At 38.9% G+C, this 18099-nt stretch overlaps 1 protein-coding gene across 2 annotated transcripts in view; it reads right to left on the bottom strand.

Moving 5' to 3' along the window:
- The window catches only part of ZFAND3 (zinc finger AN1-type containing 3), a 339860-nt gene that overhangs the window by 84075 nt on the left and 237686 nt on the right, over positions 1 to 18099 (bottom strand). For both annotated transcript variants that reach the window (XM_007972738.3, XM_038005641.2), the window contains exon 3: positions 7817 to 7999. In XM_007972738.3, the coding sequence (XP_007970929.1) occupies positions 7817 to 7999 (183 nt within the window). The remainder of the gene's footprint in view (positions 1 to 7816; positions 8000 to 18099) is intronic.

Genomic DNA, 18099 nt, shown 5'->3' with positions numbered 1-18099 from the left:
TTTGCAGAACCAGTTTCAGGATAAATAAATAAATGCACTGGGAAAAAAAACACCGTTAAATTAAAATCAAAAGAGACATTTAAAGTTTGGGCATTCTTCATTATGGGAAAGAATCTTCCACTCTGAGACTATTATATATCAGAAAAACTCCATCTGTTGTATAATTATCTCTGATAAACGGCCTGATGCTTTGAGCTTCATTAGAGAAAAGGGAAGAGAAAGACACACACAGAGAGAACTGTAAATAAATCTCCCCACCATATTTCACTTAAAACCAGCCCAGCAGGAAGTCATAAAATATTTTTTAATAGGCAATATTTTCTAAATGCTTTACTAGAAGAAACCAGCCTGTTTTGCCCAATATCTGGCCTCCTGAAGTAGGCATAGTCTGAAAAAGGGAACACTGGTTTCATTTAGAGATTATTAGAAATTTAATTGGTAAAAACAAACAAATCAGAAGTTCAGCCGCTTGGTGGCAGTGATACTAAATTTCCAGGGAACAGATTAAGGCTTGTCAGACAGAAATGAAGATATGTAGCCCACTCAATGGATGTTCAAAGACCCAGGGGCAGTCTAGCAAGGACATCTGTTAAAAGGCACTACCATTTTTTAAAAATCCCTGAGGGAGCTACGATATCACCAGAAACCAGTTTCCAAGGAAACGATGGAAATCTCTGTTCAACCAAATTAATTTAACCAGAGGTGGAGTATGTTCTCAAATTTCTATTTTGGGAATCAGTGTCACATTAAAGGAAAATCCAGTCAGCACCTGGAAATGAAGCTTTAGTCATTAAAAATCCTCACTAACATGCCAGTTAATATGGTTCTCACTTTTTCTGTATATTTTATTTTGCTACAACAAAAGTGTGTCTCGGGTGGATGCAGTACAGAAGAGTAGGAAAAAAACCAGAGTCCCGTATTATAGATGCAAAAGGCCCAGAGCTGAGTTGTGGCCTTGTCTTGGGACTTCGGGAGGGTCACTATCTAAACCTCCCCTTTTCATCTATAGAATAGGAAGGGGAATACTTGCCTTACCTATGCTGTACACTGTCAAGATGACCCTAGGAACATGTGTATCAAAGTACTCCGTAAAACAGGGGTTTACAAACTTTTTCTGTAATAGGCCATTGAGTCTCCACAGCAACTAGCCAATTCTGCTATTGTAGCCAGAAGCAGCCACAGACAATACATTAACAAATGAGTGGGGTTGTGTTCCAATCAAACTTTACCTATAAACACTGAATTTGGAATTTCATGTAATTTCCACATTTCACAAAATATTATTTAATTTTTTTCAGTTGTTTAAAAGTGTAAAAATCATTCTCAGCTTGTGGGCAGCATAAAAACAGGTGACAGGCTGGATTTGGCCTGTTGGCTATAGTTTTTCAACCCCTGTTGTAAACTATAGTTTTCATGTAAGAGCTCGTTGCTATTTAATTCTTAGTATGTGCCTCCACAGAGCTCAGAAGACTGCTTTGCATGAGATAGCTACTCTCTAACTGCTAGTTTAGAATATCAGACTGTTTGAAAACAAGTCCATTTCTTGCCATTAGTCTTCCCTAGCAACAGGTATCAGTTCTCTTCCTCTCCTGCCTAGAAAGAAATAGATCAGCCATGACCCCTCCAACACCTCCATTTCCATCCATTATACTAGTGGGATTGGGAAGAAAAATCCAAAAACTCAGGTAGACATGTACATTATAAGGTTCCCAAACAGGTCATAAATAGGGATGCTCAAGCCTTTAAAAGCGTAACAACAGAAAAGCTGACTTGTATAAAGAGATGAGGGCATTTCCTCATCTTGTGAGAAGTCATCTGTCTGTACTTAAGAACAACAAAACAACAACTGATTCCAGTGTTCTAACTACAACCTGGCACTATCCTTTCTCTCTGCAAAAGTTAGGTCAAAAAACATAACTACAAACCACACTTACTCTCCCTTAGAAAAAAAACTGGAAACTGGGAGAACAGTAAATAGGCAGTGGCAAAAGCAGAAAGAAATGTTTTCTTCTTTTTAAGAGTTTGCCCAACACACTTTCCACTGTATAGCCTAATTTGCATGCAATGTCCTTTAACCATAAATCATGATAGAGAATGGCAGCTACGGTGTGGTGGCAGAGAGTCAGGCCCTTGGAGCTAGAATGCTCTGTGATCTTGGGCAAGATAATCATCCTGTGCCTCCATCTTCACACCTGTGAAATAGATACAATAGGAGTACCTGCCTTACAGGGTAATTATGAAGATAAAGTCGGTTAATACAGTTGATCCTTGAACAAGACCAATTTGAACTGTGTGGGTCCACTTAGACACACATTTTTTTTAACCAAATACAGATGGAAAATACAGTATTGCCCACATATATGGAGGGCCAACTTTTCATGTAAGTGGGTTCCACAGGGCTGACTGTGAGACTTGAGTATGCGCCGAATCCCCTGTGTATAATGAGGGATGACTGTGCACATAAAGTACTTGGAACAGTGCCTGGTACTAAGTATACTTGTTGTGAGCTGTTATATTATAGCATTTAAATGCTGTAACAAGTCCTTTAGTCACTATTTGAATTTTGTTTACATTATTTTTGGAAAAGGCTTCCAATGGCTAAGCTCCATGCACTCTTCTGCAGACACACACAGTTTGGGACAGGGAGACATATGTTTATGTTCAGATAGAGAAATATCACTTAGAGCTTTTGGATATCTGCTTTATTTATCTGCAGGGAAGTGTATTAAGAAATTCTTTTGGGTAAAAATTAGTCCTGTTTCTAAGTTTTACATACTTCCGTCAATAGTTATTGCTCTATCTGCAGTCTTTTCAAAAGAAAATGTATCCAGACTCTCACTACTTTCTGTTGATATGTTCATAGTTCAAGTTCATGTTGATAGTAAGAAGGTGAAAATAGATTTAAGCAATATCCATTTTCTTGTATATTAGGGGGAAAAAAACCCTTTCACAAGCCCCCAACAAAATGTAGCACTTCTAGCTCTATGCAATAACAATGGATCCATAACTACTAAATAGTTTACAAATTTCATGGTACTTGGATCTAGCATCCCAAATCCATTTTCCAACAACTGCTACATATTACTTCTCCACATCTCTTTAGGGGAAGCTAAGAAGAAATCCACAGATGAAATTCTGGTCCCTTGAGGATACTAAAATATCAACATAGGCAATCTCCTGCTGCCTCTTCCGCCATCCTTTGCCACCTTGGCAGATCACAGCTAAAAAAATTTGCAAGACGTAGATGGATCAGGCTGTCTAGTGTCTCACCTGGGTCTTCACTGCTACTAGGCAATCACTTTAACTCCCACTGATTTTTAAAGCATCCACCCTGACAGCTCTTAACAAACCCAGGGTACTTTTCTTACCCCATATTCTCAACCCCCAAATCTGGCACACATCTCCTCACACTAGCACAGCTGCTTTCAACCTAGGTGAGGGAGCAAAGCTGACCTGAAAAAGCTTTGCAAATGACATGCCTGTTAACCACTACTTGCTAATTCCTCCCTTCCACCCCAAAATTCGTATGCACTTGTTTGGGAGAATAAACCAGACTCCCAGGGACAGACATATGTAGTCAAAAAGGTGATCTCCTTGTGTATTAAGACTAATCTTATTCATTTCTATACTCAGCACTTAACTTAGTGTCTAACACAGAGCAGGCACTCAGCAAAGATTGCTAAATGAATATACAAACCACTGAAACCATTTATTAAATAGTTTATTTAGGTAATCCATCTTATGATCACTAAATCCAAGTGCCTCTTTGTCAGTTTACAGCCTCAGTAGCATTTTCCTAATATTGTGACAATATCTTATAGTGACTGAAAACATAGGCTCTGGATCCAAATTCACGTGTTACAGCATGGGCTTCACTGCCTTGCAATAGCTCTATAACTTTGGGGAGAAAGTTAATGAACCTCTCTAAGCTTTAGTGTCCTCATCTGTAAAAACAAGTATAATAAAAGCACCTACCCTAATAGGCTGTATTGAAAATTAAATGTTACCGCATCTAAAGAATTTTGAAGACTGTCTAGAATATAGCAAATGTTTCATAAATATGAGCTAATATTATTATTATCTAAACTGAAATTTGTTCCTTGGCTTTTGTGACCTTGCCCACTATCATTCTCCTCCTGACTTCTTCAGTTGCCTCCTCTATCCTTTTTGCTCCTTAAGTGCAGAAATTTCACTCACAGGTCTATTCTCACTGCTTTTCTTCTTTTTTTTTTTTGAGATAGAGTCTCACTCTGTCGCCAGGCTGGACTGCAGTGGCGTGATCTCGGCTCACTGCAACTTCACCTCCTAGGTTCAAGCAATTTCCCTGTCTCAGCCTCCCGAGTAGTTGGGACTACAGGCACATGCCACCATGTTCGGTTAATTTTTGTATTTTTTGTAGAGAGAGGGTTTCACCATGTTGGCCAGGATGGTCTTGATCTCTTGACCTTGTGATCCGCCTGCCTCTGCCTCCCAAGATGCTGGGATTACAGGCATGAGCCACCGTGCCCAGCCCTCCCTGCTTTTCTTTACTCTCACCCTTGGCAAACGCATTTAACACCTATGGCTTAAACTATCATGTCCATGTGGATAAAGCCAATCTTGACTTCTCTCCTCTGAGCTCCAACTCAACCTGCCCAGCTGCATACAATACAAACTTAAGTCATCACCATATCGCCAATTGGCAAATCTCATTTCCCTAGATCTGTAGAAACTTGAGGAATTAGGAAAGAGATTAGCTTCAGAGAGTATAAGTCTAAGAGAAACATACAATGGTTCAAAGCAATGATGTCACCAAAAAGAGAGAAAGGAAATGAAGCTAGTAGAACTAGACATCCTTAATCAGGCTGAAGGTATTCTTATTTAAAAAAAAAAAAAAAAAAAAAAAAAAACATAGCAGTCTACAGTGGCCGAAACTGGCTAGTAACTTTTGCTTATGATGTGGATTTCCACATATCTTAATGACAGGAAGAGAAAGCATCCCTCTTGCCCACACAAATATTATTCTCTGTGACAGTTGTGTTTTCACATTGTGAATTAACTGATTAAAAGTATGAACTCTGAAGCCAAATGCCTAAATTTCTGAATCCTGGTTCTGGTATCTACTAGTTTGTGACCACAGTCAAATTATTTAATCTTTTTGTGTCTAATTCCTCATCCATGGAATGAGTATAATGACAGTATCTACCTCATTGGGTTATCACGAGAAACAATGAGAAAATATGCATGTAGAATAATGGCTCATATAAAAAGTACTCAACAAATAGTAGCTGCTGTTATCTCAGCCTCACACGCATTTTGGCAGCTTGAATTGGTTTGTGATGGCCTGATCCTGGTATGCATGAATCCAATCCAGTTTCCATCAGATGAGATCCTGACCAACCTTTTCCTTAGACCAGGAGTTCTTAACCCAAGGGCCATAATAAGCTGTAGAGAAATTCTACGCAAAATTGGGTATAAATGGATGGTGTATATTTTTCTAAGACAAGGGGCCACAGCTGTCATCGGCTCCTCAATGAGTACATGACCTTGAATAGATTTTTGAAAACAAAACAAAATCTACTGCCTTAGCATGACCACTATCATTTTCACCATTTTTTTTCCTCCTCTTACATGATTTCTACACCTGCTTTGGCCTCTATTCAATAATTTATAACATTTTAAAAATTCTCTCTTTGCAATGTTATTCCTGTTTAATCCTTTCCATTTTCAATACAACCAAAGTTACTTCTCCAAAGGACTGTAATAATATCACTTCCTCTGCTCAAAAATATGGCTACTGTCTCAAGTCCAAATAGCTTAGCTGGACATTTAAGCCTCTATGTCTTGGCCACGACTTATCCTTCTAGCCTTGTCCTTCATTCTCTTCCATAAACGGCACTAAGACAGTCATTTGCCATTGAGAAACTTCATGCAGCTTTCCTTCCACAGCTCATTCTACTCTGTCTAGTATGTCTCTTCACCACCTTCTATCCATCTTTACCACTTCCTCAGTAAGTCAATGTCCTTCAACAGTTGCTGTCTTTAATATATAAGGACCAACATGGGTGTATGCAAACATGTATCAGGGTTTGTCAAACTCAGCATTACTGGCATTGTGAGCTAAATGATTTTTTTGTTGCAGAAGACTGTCCTATATCATGTAGGACATTTAGCAGCATCCCTGGCCTCCAGACACTATCAAATGTTCTGGGGCTGTGGGGTGGGAGATTACTCCTGGTTGATAACCACCGATAAACTATAACAAATATATTTAATTTCCCCTTCAAATTCTTTGAGAACAAGGACTATGACCTTGCTTATTTTATATTCTCAATATTACCAAATACAGTAGTTTATGATAGATTTAGATATTTGTTTTCTGCTAACCTTTCCAAAGTTAGTATACAGAACACAGAACATTCTAACCTACTGTGTTTCTAGATATTCATGAAACTTGAAATACTAAATTTCAACTTTGCTTTATTTATTTATTTATTTTTAGAGAGAGAAAAAAAAAAAAAAGACCAGGTCTCACAAGGCTGCAGTGTAATGGTGAGACCATAGTCAGTCCACTGTAACCCTGAACTCTTGGGCTCAAGAGATCCTCCTGCCTCAGCTTCCTAAGCAGCTGGGACCATAACACACACCACCACACCTGGCTAATTTTTTTTGAGGGTAGAGAAAAGAGTCTCACCATGTTGTCTAGGCTGGTCTCAAACTCCTGGCCTCAAGCAATCCTCCTGCCTTGGCCAAGCAGAGCTTTTAAAAGGCAAAAATTGCTATGTCATAATATCCCTATAATTTTCAACAAATACTATCAGTTATAGTTGTGCCCTAAAAGAGATGTATGTTTCATGTACCAGCAAGGATGGGGGATGGAGGGAAAGAGATGTTATGTTATGACATTATAAAAATTAAGTAGATAATGGGCCGGGCATGGTGGCTCACGCCTGTAATCCCAGCATTTTGGGAGACCGAGGCGGGTAGATCATTTGAGGTCAGGAGTTCGAAACCAGCTTGGCCAACATGGCGAGATCCTGTCTCTACTAAAAATATAAAAATTAGCCAGGCATAGTGGCAGGCACCTGTAATCCCAGCTACTCAGGCGGCTGAGGCAGGAGAATCACTTGAACCCAGGAGCTAGAGTTGCCGTCAGTTGAGATGACACCACTGCACTCCAGCCTGGGCAACAGAGTGAGTATCTCAAGGGAAAAAAAAAAATTAAGTAGACAGTGAACTTCTCTATCACCTACAAAATAGCATTCCAACACTGAAGACTCACAGAAGAGTAATACCATCTCCTTCTTGCTTTAAATATCCTATGTCCTATGAAGTATAGTGTTTTCTCAGTTAAATGCTTAGAAACAGTCAAGGCCCAGTTAGTGACAGAGGTAAAGTTTCAATCTAAGGCTCCTAAATTAGGGTTTTAAGGTTAGAATCCCTTACTGGTCCCTTGCTGCACATTAGAAATCCTCTGCAGAGTTAAAATAACAGATCCCTGGGTCTCCCTCCAGATGAATTAAATGAGAATGATGGAATGATGCTAAAGATTAAAATTGTTTTAAAAACCTCCAGTGGATTCTAATGTGCAGACATAGGTGAGAGCCACTGCTCTCTAGACTGGTTCAAAACTTCATGTACTGTGACAGTATAAAAGGCTATTTCTTCAGGAATGGCTGAAACTTACTCTCTAACTAGCTGAGCTTGGGCCTTGTATGTGAACACTTATTTTGAATTAAAAGAAGTGCTGTTTTTTCTGGGGTTAGGCATTACCAAGATGCTCATCTAAGGTTCTTAGACTGCCCTCTCTACCACCCTTAAGAAGCCAGGCACTTACACTCCTCTTTACTCGGTGAAGTTACATTCAGTTCTGTCGGAAGCGGCTGCTGGCTGGGACTAAGAGTTGGCGTGGTTATCGAGGTATTGTTGTTGTCACTGGTGGTCTCTTCGGAAAACAAATCTGATTGGCTGTTACTTGTACTTGGAGCGGAATCATCGTCTGGTTGTTTCTTTTGAAAATCTGAAGAAAAATAGAAAATGAGCTTAATTAAGGAGTTCACAGTCTCTGAGGATTAGAAAACAATGGAAGTTGGTACAAAAATTAAATGCAACAACAGCAATAATACTGATCTGGGTGATTAAAAAACCATGGGAGTAAAATACTGGTCAAAAACGTTTAAGATTAGTTGAAGGTGACTACAGTTAAAAGTTTTCCAAGGTCCCTTATTATTCAGAAGAATGCAAACATACTGATTTTAACGTTCTGTGCAAAGCCAAAGATGCATGTTAAATATTTAAGAGTAATCAGAAAAAGGGAATAAACAACAGTTTTTCAAACTTTTTAGAAGGAAAGGTCATGAAAAAGGTAGCAGAGAAAACAGCAGAGTAAACACAAAACACATAAAAGATGGTAGAAATAAGTATAAATATGTCAGTAATGGTAATAAACAGACTGAACTTTTCAGCTAAAAGAATATTTGGACTAAAGTCCAGTTATATTCAATTTATAAGAGACATACTAAAAACACAAATATGAGAGGATAAAAAAATGTTAAAGTATAGTTAGTCCTTGAACATCATGGGTTTGAATTGTGTGGGTCCACTTATATGCGGATTTTTTTTCAACCAAATGCAGATCAAAAATACAATGTTCACAGGATGCAAAAATCATATATGGAAGGCCTACTTTCCATATACCATGGTTCTGCAGTGCAGACTGATGAACCTGAGTATGCACAGATTTTGGTATATGCAAGGGAGTCCTGTAGCCAATCCCCCAAGTATAACACAATTGTATATATATAAAAAAATGTACCTGGCAAAAAAAATAAGTGAACACGCAGGGCACAGTAGCTCACACCTATAATCCCAGCATTTCTGAAGACTGCAGTGGGAGGACTACTTGAGGCCTGAAGTTTGAGACGAGCGTGAGCAACACAGCAAGACCTCATCTCTAAAAAAGTTTTAAAAAATTAGCTGAGGGTGGTGGCGCACACCTGTAGTCTCAGCTACTTGGTGGTATCTCTTGAGTCCAGGAGTAAGAAAGAAAGAGGAAAGGGAAGGGGAAAAGGCAGGAGAAGGGGAATGGGAAGGGGAAGGGGAAGGGGAAGGGAAGGACAGGACAGGACAGGACAGGACAGGACAAGACAGGAACAGAGAAAGGAGAGGGAGAGGAGAAAAGGGAGGGGAGGGGGAGAGAGAGAGGAGAGGAGAAAAAAAAGAATGAAGAAAGGAAAAGGAAAGGAAAAGAAAAACGGGAGGGGAGGGGATGAACAGAAAGCTAGTATGGCTACAGTACTGTCAGAATATGTAGACTTTAAGTCAAAAGCATTATTAGGGGTGAAGAGGATCATTATAAAATACTAAAAGAGTCTTCTCCAAAGCCACAAAGTACTGCCCTCCCTTAGTATACAGGGGGGATTGGTTTCAGAGCTCCCGCATATACTCAGGTTCCACAGTCAGCCCTACTGAACCAGCGTATATTAAATACTGGTCCTCCATATACACAGGTTTAGCATCCCATATTGTCAATCCAGGTTTGGTTGAAAAGCTTCATATAAGCAGGCATACAAAGTTCAAACTCATTTTGTTCCAGGGCCAACTGTACTTAAAGTAAAAATGGTTATATTCACAAGAAACTGACAAATTTCCTACAGGGTATGATTTTAATATAACTCTCACACAAAATAATTAATAAGCATACAAAGACCAAGTATCCAACAATTAGATAATGAATTATTTTCTTGTTTTCTTTTCTTTTTTTTTTTTTTTTTTTGAGACAAAGTCTCACTCTGTTGGCCAGGCTGGAGTGCAGTGGCACGATCTCAGCTCACTGCAACCTCCGTCTCCCAGGCTCAAGCAATTCTCCTGCCTCAGGCCCCAAGTAGCTGGGATTACAGACGTGTGCCACCACGCCCAGCTAATTTTTGTATTTTTAGTAGAGACGGGGTTTCACCATGTTGGCCAGGATGGTCACGAACTCCTGACCTCAGGTGATCCGCCTGCCTCAGCCTCCCAAAGTGCTGGGATTACAGGCATGAGACACCAAGCCCGGCCAAATAAATTATTTTCAAACACATGGAATATTTATAAAAGCTGATTAAAACCTGGCTAAATCTTGACCACATATCAGAACACAAAGCAAAAGTCTCAACAAATGCCAAAGAATTACTAAGATACAGACAATATTACCTGATCATAGGGCAACTGAGTTAAAAACTGCTGAGAAAAAAATTTATATTTGGAAATATACAAAAAAAAAATTTTAAACTCGTGAGTGAAATCAAATTATAAAATTACAAAATACTTACAATTAAATAATGAAATTACTACATATCAATATCCAGTAAAGATAAAAATACACATACATTACCTACACCCCAGTCATTTAATCCCTAGATATATACCTGAGAGAAACTCAACAAACATATTCAAGGAGACAGCAACAACCTTAAGGTCTATAAATAATGGCACAGTCAAACAAACAATGGAATAATGTACATAATGGAAACAACTATTGTCACATGTATCAACATGAATGAATCTCAAAATCATGATGCTGAGGGAAAAAGCAAGCCACTAAATCACAGTAGATTGTACTGTGCTTATATAAACCTTAAAAACAGTACAAACTCAGATATACTGTTTAGGGATTTGTATGCTTAACCCATTTTTTTCTTTTTTTCTTTTTTTTTTCTTTTGAGATGGAGTCTCACTCTGTCACCTAGGCTAGAGTGCAGTGGTGCGATCTCAGCTCACTGCAACTTCTGTCTCGCAGGTTCAAGTGATTCTCCTGCCTCAGCCTCCTGAGTCGCTGAGATTACAATCGCCTGCCATCACGACCGGCTAATTTTTGTATTTTTGTAGAGATGGGGTTTCATCATGTTGGCCAGGCTGGTCTCCAACTCCTGGCCTCAGGTGATCCGCCCGCCTCAGTCTCCCAAATTGCTGGGATTACAGGTGTGAGCCACAGCGCCGGGCCTTAAACCTTTTCAAAGACCCCAAATATTAGCATAATTCAGAAGAGCAGTTACATCTTAGATTGAGGGAGGGTGGTGTGATGGTGAGAGGCACACAAAAATTTCCAAAGATAGGTAATGTCCATTAACAGAAAATTGATCTTAAAATGCTCTACAGTGATTAAATGAATAAGGCTACAAGTATAATAGAAAAATCTCAAAAAGAATGTTGAGAAAAGCAAGCAAGCTACAGAAAGATATACATGGTATAATAATACTTATACAAAAATTTAAAATATGTTAAGAATACCATATATTGTTTATAGATACATGAATGGTAATAATTACAAGATAAAAACATTCAAGGAAATAATATACCAGATTCAGGATAGCGATTACCTCTTTGAGGCCAAGGGATAAGGAGAAAAACGGGTCTACTATCTTGTTTTGTAATTTTTTATTTCTTAAGCTGTTGGTAGGTATCTGAGTGTGATTATTGTCTATATTCTCTATATATTTTAAAAATCTAATGCTACTCTGTGAAATACAGATTACAGTTTATTATATCAATTCAGAGAAGTACAAGATTCTTATAACTTGACATAGCCTTCAAACCACAGGGAAGTGTTGCTATCATACTCTATAACTTCATCAGAATCACTACCTTTTGACATATTCTAAACGTAAGAATAGCTAGCATTTATGATGCATTTATTATGTGCCAGGCACTGAACTAAATATTTTATGTGCATAACGTATTTATGTTAGTCCTCAGGAAAACCCTAACAACGAAGGTATAAATAACATCATTTTAATGATAAAGAAATTGAGGTTCAGAAAGTTTAGGTAATTTGTTCCAAGTCAACAGCTAATAAGTAGCAAGGACAAGTCCATTGGACAACAAAGTCCATGGTCTTCAATCACAACCACAGGATGTGGCACTGTGATCACCAGGATGGGCCAAGGAAGAGACCTCCATGTCAAGCCCCCAGCCATTTCCAGCACCACTAGTGAGTGCAAGGAATGTAGCCAGTTAGTAACTGCTAAGGTGATCAGTGCTCTACAGCCCCCACTGCTTCTTTTCTGTGTATTTATTTCTCCTGGCCACTTTCTCGTTCTTCCATGTTTTGACATTTTAAAATAGCTTATTATCTCAGTGTTATTTGTATAGCACCTTCAAGAAAAAGGTACTATATCAATGGAATAAAAATACTGCAATAATACTTCTTTTTTATGTCATGTCATCTCATTAGCTCTCCTATATCAATAATCATTGTGTCCCTCCCATAACCATCTGTCTACCATTTAATTGGAAATGTTATATGACCCTGAAAGAACTGAAACTGAGTCATCACTGTACCGTCTAGCACAATCCCCAATGCTTGGAGACAGATGCACACACAGAAACTCACTCACTGAGGCACAAGAGCCCTTTGAAGGTGAAGGATGTTGGTGTCTAAAGACAATTATTAATACCAGGTTCCACCCACACACTCTCCAGCCAAAGCTTGCCACGCTGCTTTGATGCTCAGGTACTTTCAAGTTTTCTTTTGTGAATTGGCAGTTCAAAACTTCAGGTTTTCTTTTAGAAATCAACAGTTGACACAGTGGACCTTCTTTTAACCCATACTCCTTCTATGCCTTTTCTACACCTGTACAGGGTGATGGTGTCATAACATCATCAGGCTAACATACAAACGCAACTGGCTGCTCACAAAGAGAGGAGTAGAAGCTCTATATATTCTCTGCTTGAATCTGAAAAAGCATCCAGGAATCACAGAATGTTACAACCAGTAATGACTTTAGAAATTCAGCTCAATCCTCTCATTTTACAGACAGAGAAAGCAAGAGCTGAGAAAATTACTATAATTCACCAGAAATTGAGTTGGGAGTTTTCTAACTTCCATGCCAAAGTCTGTGCAATACAAAGAGCTCTAGAGTGAGACCTGGATTCAAATCCTGACCTTGCTATTTACCGGGCATACAGCTAAAAGCAAATTGTTTAATCTTTTGGGGCCTTCTGTAAAACAAAGGGAGGTGGTTATTTAAACCTCTCAGGAAAATGTGGATTAAATAAGATAATGTATATGAAGACCTAGCACATGAGTACTCAACAAATGACAGAATTAAAAAGAAAAGGTATTTTCCAAACTGAAAGAAAGGGGCACTAAGTAAGAGTTATCTTTTCGTTTTGGCCCTGATATTTGCATCACAGTTCTTATTCTCTTAGGCCTTTCTTTCTGAATCATCCAGCATCCAACTTCTGATTACTGCCAAAAAGAAAGAATCTCTCGGAAGTCTACTCCGAAAATGAAGGGCAACAGATTTATATTACATGTAAAGAAGTAAACAACAAAACATGAGGCACAGAGCCTGCCCCCATCATTCTACACTGGAGAGTAGTGCAGATGAAAGGTCCAGAAAAAGCCACTTCATCTGATTCAGACAAAGTAAAGGTCTGTTCCCTTGATATATTGTATAATTCTCATATAAATGAGAAAACTAGAAATCTCCAAGCTTATCTACCTCTCTAAATGAGAAAAAAACTCAGGAATAACTAATTTTGTAAGTTAGTTGAGTTAATGGTATATCCAAAGGTCTTAAACTTGTCCTTGAATAAAGTTGTGAGTCTGAGAGAGGTATACGTGAATAAAGCTTTTCCAAGCAAACTGTTACTTGTAAAAACTGAGTTTAAAAACCTTTGCACTTTAATGGGATTACTGTTAAGAATGAATGCAGCCCAGATCTTGGCAACTTACCTTATTATCATATCATCTAAAGGAAAAAACAATTTCTCAACAAAGATATGCTTGAATCCTTTAGTACCCAGAAATGGAATGTCTCCAGAAGATAAAGTGACCTAATGGTGCTAGCAAAGTCAAAATAACCAGTGAAGTCCCTGGGACTGGCTACTCACATACTCACTGGCATTGTTTTCTCCACTGTTTTCAGAATGATATTTCACACGTCAATCTTCTTACTACAAAATGCACCTAAAATACTGGAAGCACTGTGAAAGCACTTTGTCCTGTCCTGCTTCACAAGTCCATTAACCTGGGCAGTCTCTCTAGAACTACACCCTATCTAGCCACTATGCAATACTCATTTTGATATGCACATGCCCCACTGTTTATCTCTCAGATGTACAATGCCGATTAGGCAAGATGCTTAGATTCCCAACCCCACTTCTAGATTATTACAATAATATGTCTTTCAGAATGATTTCTTGAAAATATTTAAAAAGAATTCCGGTTATTTTGCTAAAGTTTTTCTCTCACTGAAAACAAATTAATTCTTTCTAACCCTGTTTCATAACCTATTTTTTTTCCTCTTAGCAAGGTATCATGAATGTTTCTTCTTTGTAAAATATAAATGGGTGATCACTAATGAGTACATGGTCTCATTCATTCATAGATACATGAACTAAACCAATCCACTAGTGTTACACATTTTCATTTACCAACCTTTCACTATTATAAACAAGATTTCATTGAGTTTCCTTAAGTTATATAATAGAAGTAGATCAATTGGTAAGAGAGGACGTACATTTTTAAAGCATTTGGTATGTATTACCAAATTCTCTTGGCACAGCACTCTGTGATTTCCCATAGCACAAGACTTACTATGGTATATAAGAATCATCTGTTCACTTGTCAGTCTCCTACATTATTCAGGATCCAGGACAAAAAATGGTTCTCAATAAACATTAACTGGATAAATAAGTGGCCAATGTTTTCCTGTAGAAAGTCCATCACTGGATTACATTTAAAAGTATTTATCAGTTGTTACTTTAAACCTTCCATAAACTGTTCTGTGTGTCTTTAAGGGTACTCTTAGCATCATGTGGGTCGGCATTTCTAAAAGATAGAGTTTAATACCTGTGAATTTCTATTTTCATAATCAGTAAGTAGAGATGAGAAATTCAACTGCATTTGTTCCAACTCACTCATTAAGACTACTTGGGATCACTAATAAGGCTTCTATCATTATTGCAAACACTAAAGCCAGGTATATAGGAAATCAAATTAGAAGTAGAAGAGGAACTAAGAGTTAAGCGCCTCCTATGAGTCAGGCACTCTGCCAGGGGCTTTGCATTCATTTTCTCATTTAGTCCTCAGAATAAACTGGGCAGTAGATGTCATCACCACATGTCAGCAGAGGACAGTGTGTATGGCAAGGTTGGGTAACCTGCTCCCTCCTTAACAAATGCTAGAGCTAGGTTTTGAGACTCAGCTTTATTTGACTCTAATGTTTGTGCTCTTCCCACTACAGCATGCACCACTGAAGCAATCACCTCCCAGCTCCCCAAAATGCAACAGCTCGCAGCCTGCACCCGGTACGCTGCTAGTTCGCACATTTCCATTCTCAGTCTCCAAACCCCATCTGACTACATATCACAGATTACAAATCCATGCATCCACCAGAAGCTTTAGTTTGGTATTTCGCACCATAAAATACTTCATGTTTCAAGTAGTCAAATTTTAAAAAACGGAAAAGGTTGCCAGAGGTTTTGTTTCTCAACTCACTTAAAAATAAAAATTCATTTCCCATATCTCAAGAGTTTGGTTCATACAAGGCACTGTATAAAGGTCTCCTTTAACACAACAGGGTTCTGCTCACCATCCCCTCTCTGCCCAATTTATATCCATAATAGGCTACAGCTTCCGTTCATAGAAACATTTCTAGGTTTCTAAAGATACATTGTCCCCCACCCCCATCTCAACCACAAAACTTAAATAGCTTATTTTAAAAAGTTACAAAGCCATTAGGAGCCAGCCAATTCATAAATCAGACTTCTAGCCTTCTGATTAAAATCTCAATAAAATTCTAGTAGTTGGATGTTAATCTGGGTTAACAGCCTCAGCAAGAATAAACTGTTTAAACAGGAGTGAGCAAGAACCAATATACTTACGGACTTGGTCACTTTATGCATATGTTGTAGCTTTAGGGGCAAACTGTGATCTATTGAATGTGGCTAAGTCTACTTAGGTGTCTTCTCATGAATAGTATCTTCTAGCTTCTTTAAAAAGCAAAGCAAAATACCTTTACCCTATCAGATTCTCACCCAACCTCTCATGGCCATTCCTTCTCTTTAAAAATCAGACTATCTTCTTTTTAAAAAAAATATTTTTATTAATTTTTGTTTTCTTTCAAAAATCACTTTTATTAATTGAAAAAAATCAGACTCTCTTCACTGACCTCAGAATAGACAGACTGAATAACACTGCTCGGTTTTTGTGTGCTTCCTTCTTTTTTTTAAATTTAATTTGAGACAGGGTCTCGCTCTGTCACCCAGGTTGGAGTGCAGTGGCATACACATGGCTCACTGCAGCCTTGACTTCCTGGGCCCAAGTGATGCTCCCACTTTAGCCTCCTGAGTAGCTGGGACTACAGGTGTGTGCCACCACACCCAACTACCTTAAAAAAATTTTTTTTTTTTCGTAGAGATGGAGCCTCACTATGTTGCCCAGGCTGGTCTTGAACTCCTGGGCTCAAGAGATCCTCCCACTTTGGTATCTCAAAGCACTGGGATTACAGGTGTAAGCCACCATGCCCAGCCTGTGTCCTTTCAAGTAAGTTAAAAATATATACGTATAATACATACACATATACATACACACATACACACCCCTACATGTATATATTCTCCTAATGATGATAAATGACTCCTATCCTATGTTCCCTATTTATGTCCATGAATCTGCAATTTGAGTAATACCTCAAAAAATAAAATAGACCTTGTCTTCTGCCCTCCGTCCCATCTCAAGACATGGTATCAACACTCACTTAAAAGAATAAAGTCAGAAGACAGGAATTATCTTGAACTTCATGTTCTCCCTTCTTAATTTTACATTCCCCAAATTACCATTCTAGTCATTTACAACTCCTAAATATCTCCTGAATCCTTTTCCATTACCACTGTAGTCTAAGCCATCATCATCTGTAAGATTCCTCTGACAGCATCTTTTTTATTTTGAGACAGAGTCTCACCCTGCCACTGAGGCTGGAGCGTAGTGGTGCAATCTCGGCTCACTGCAACCTTGGCATCCTGAGTTCAAGCCTCTCGGGTTCAAGCGATTCTCATGCCTCAGCCTCCCGAGAAGCTGGAACTACTGGTGTGCACCACCACATGTGGCTAATTTTTGTATTTTTAGTAGAGACGGGGTTTCATCATGTTGGCCAGGCTGGTCTCGAACTTCCAGCCTCAAGCAATCTGCCTGCCTTGGCTTTCCAAAGTGCTGGGATTACAGGAATGAGACACCATGTCCAGACTCAATAACATCTTAATTGAAATCTTTGTGTCCTCTCTTGGCTCAGTGTAATCCACCCTTCACAGTGCAACCACAGTGATTGCAAAAAAAAAAAAAAAAAAAAAAAATTGTAAGAAAATAAATTCTGATAACATCACCTCCCTGCCTAAACCCTTGAATGGCTTCTCATTGCCTTTACAACCAGATCCAGAATCCTAACCATGGCTTAGAACTTACAACTGGCTGCTGGCTATTTCTTCAGCCACATTTGATGCCACTGCTCCTCCTCTCCCTCTGCTTGCTTTAGCCATTCTCCAGCGGTCTTGGTTTTTCAGACACTCCATGCTCTTTCTCAACAGGGAGTGCAATTTTTTTTTTCTTTTCTTTTCTTTTTTTTCCCCCAAAATGGAGTCTCGCTCTGTCGCCTAGGCTGGGGTGCAGTGGCACGATCTTGGCTCACTGCAACCTCCGCCTCCCAGGTTCAAGCAATTCTCCTGCCTTGGCCTCCTGAGTAGCTGGGATTACATGCATGCACCACCACACCCAGCTAGGTTTTGTACTTTTTAGTAGAGACAAGGTTTCATTATGTTGGCCAGGCTCAAACTCCTGACCTCAAATGATCTCCCTGCCTCAGCCTCGTGCCTGTAATCATGTTGGGATTACAGGCGTGAGTCACCACACCCGGCTGTCAACATGGAGTACTTTAGTCATGACATGTGGAAGATTTTTTATCCTCATATTCACCTTGGTAAATCCTACCCATATTTGAACTCTTAATATAAGCACTACTTCCTAAGGGAAGTCCTTAAGATTATCCATAGAAGGCACTTTATTAAATATTTGTTGGATAAATGAATGTCTTACTCACAGTGTGACTCAGCCCCCAGCAAAATGCCTGCCACATAATACAC

The sequence above is a fragment of the Chlorocebus sabaeus genome, chromosome 17, assembly GCF_047675955.1.
Source record: "Chlorocebus sabaeus isolate Y175 chromosome 17, mChlSab1.0.hap1, whole genome shotgun sequence".
Lineage (NCBI taxonomy): Eukaryota > Metazoa > Chordata > Mammalia > Primates > Cercopithecidae > Chlorocebus > Chlorocebus sabaeus.
This window is presented reverse-complemented; position numbering and strand designations above follow the sequence as displayed.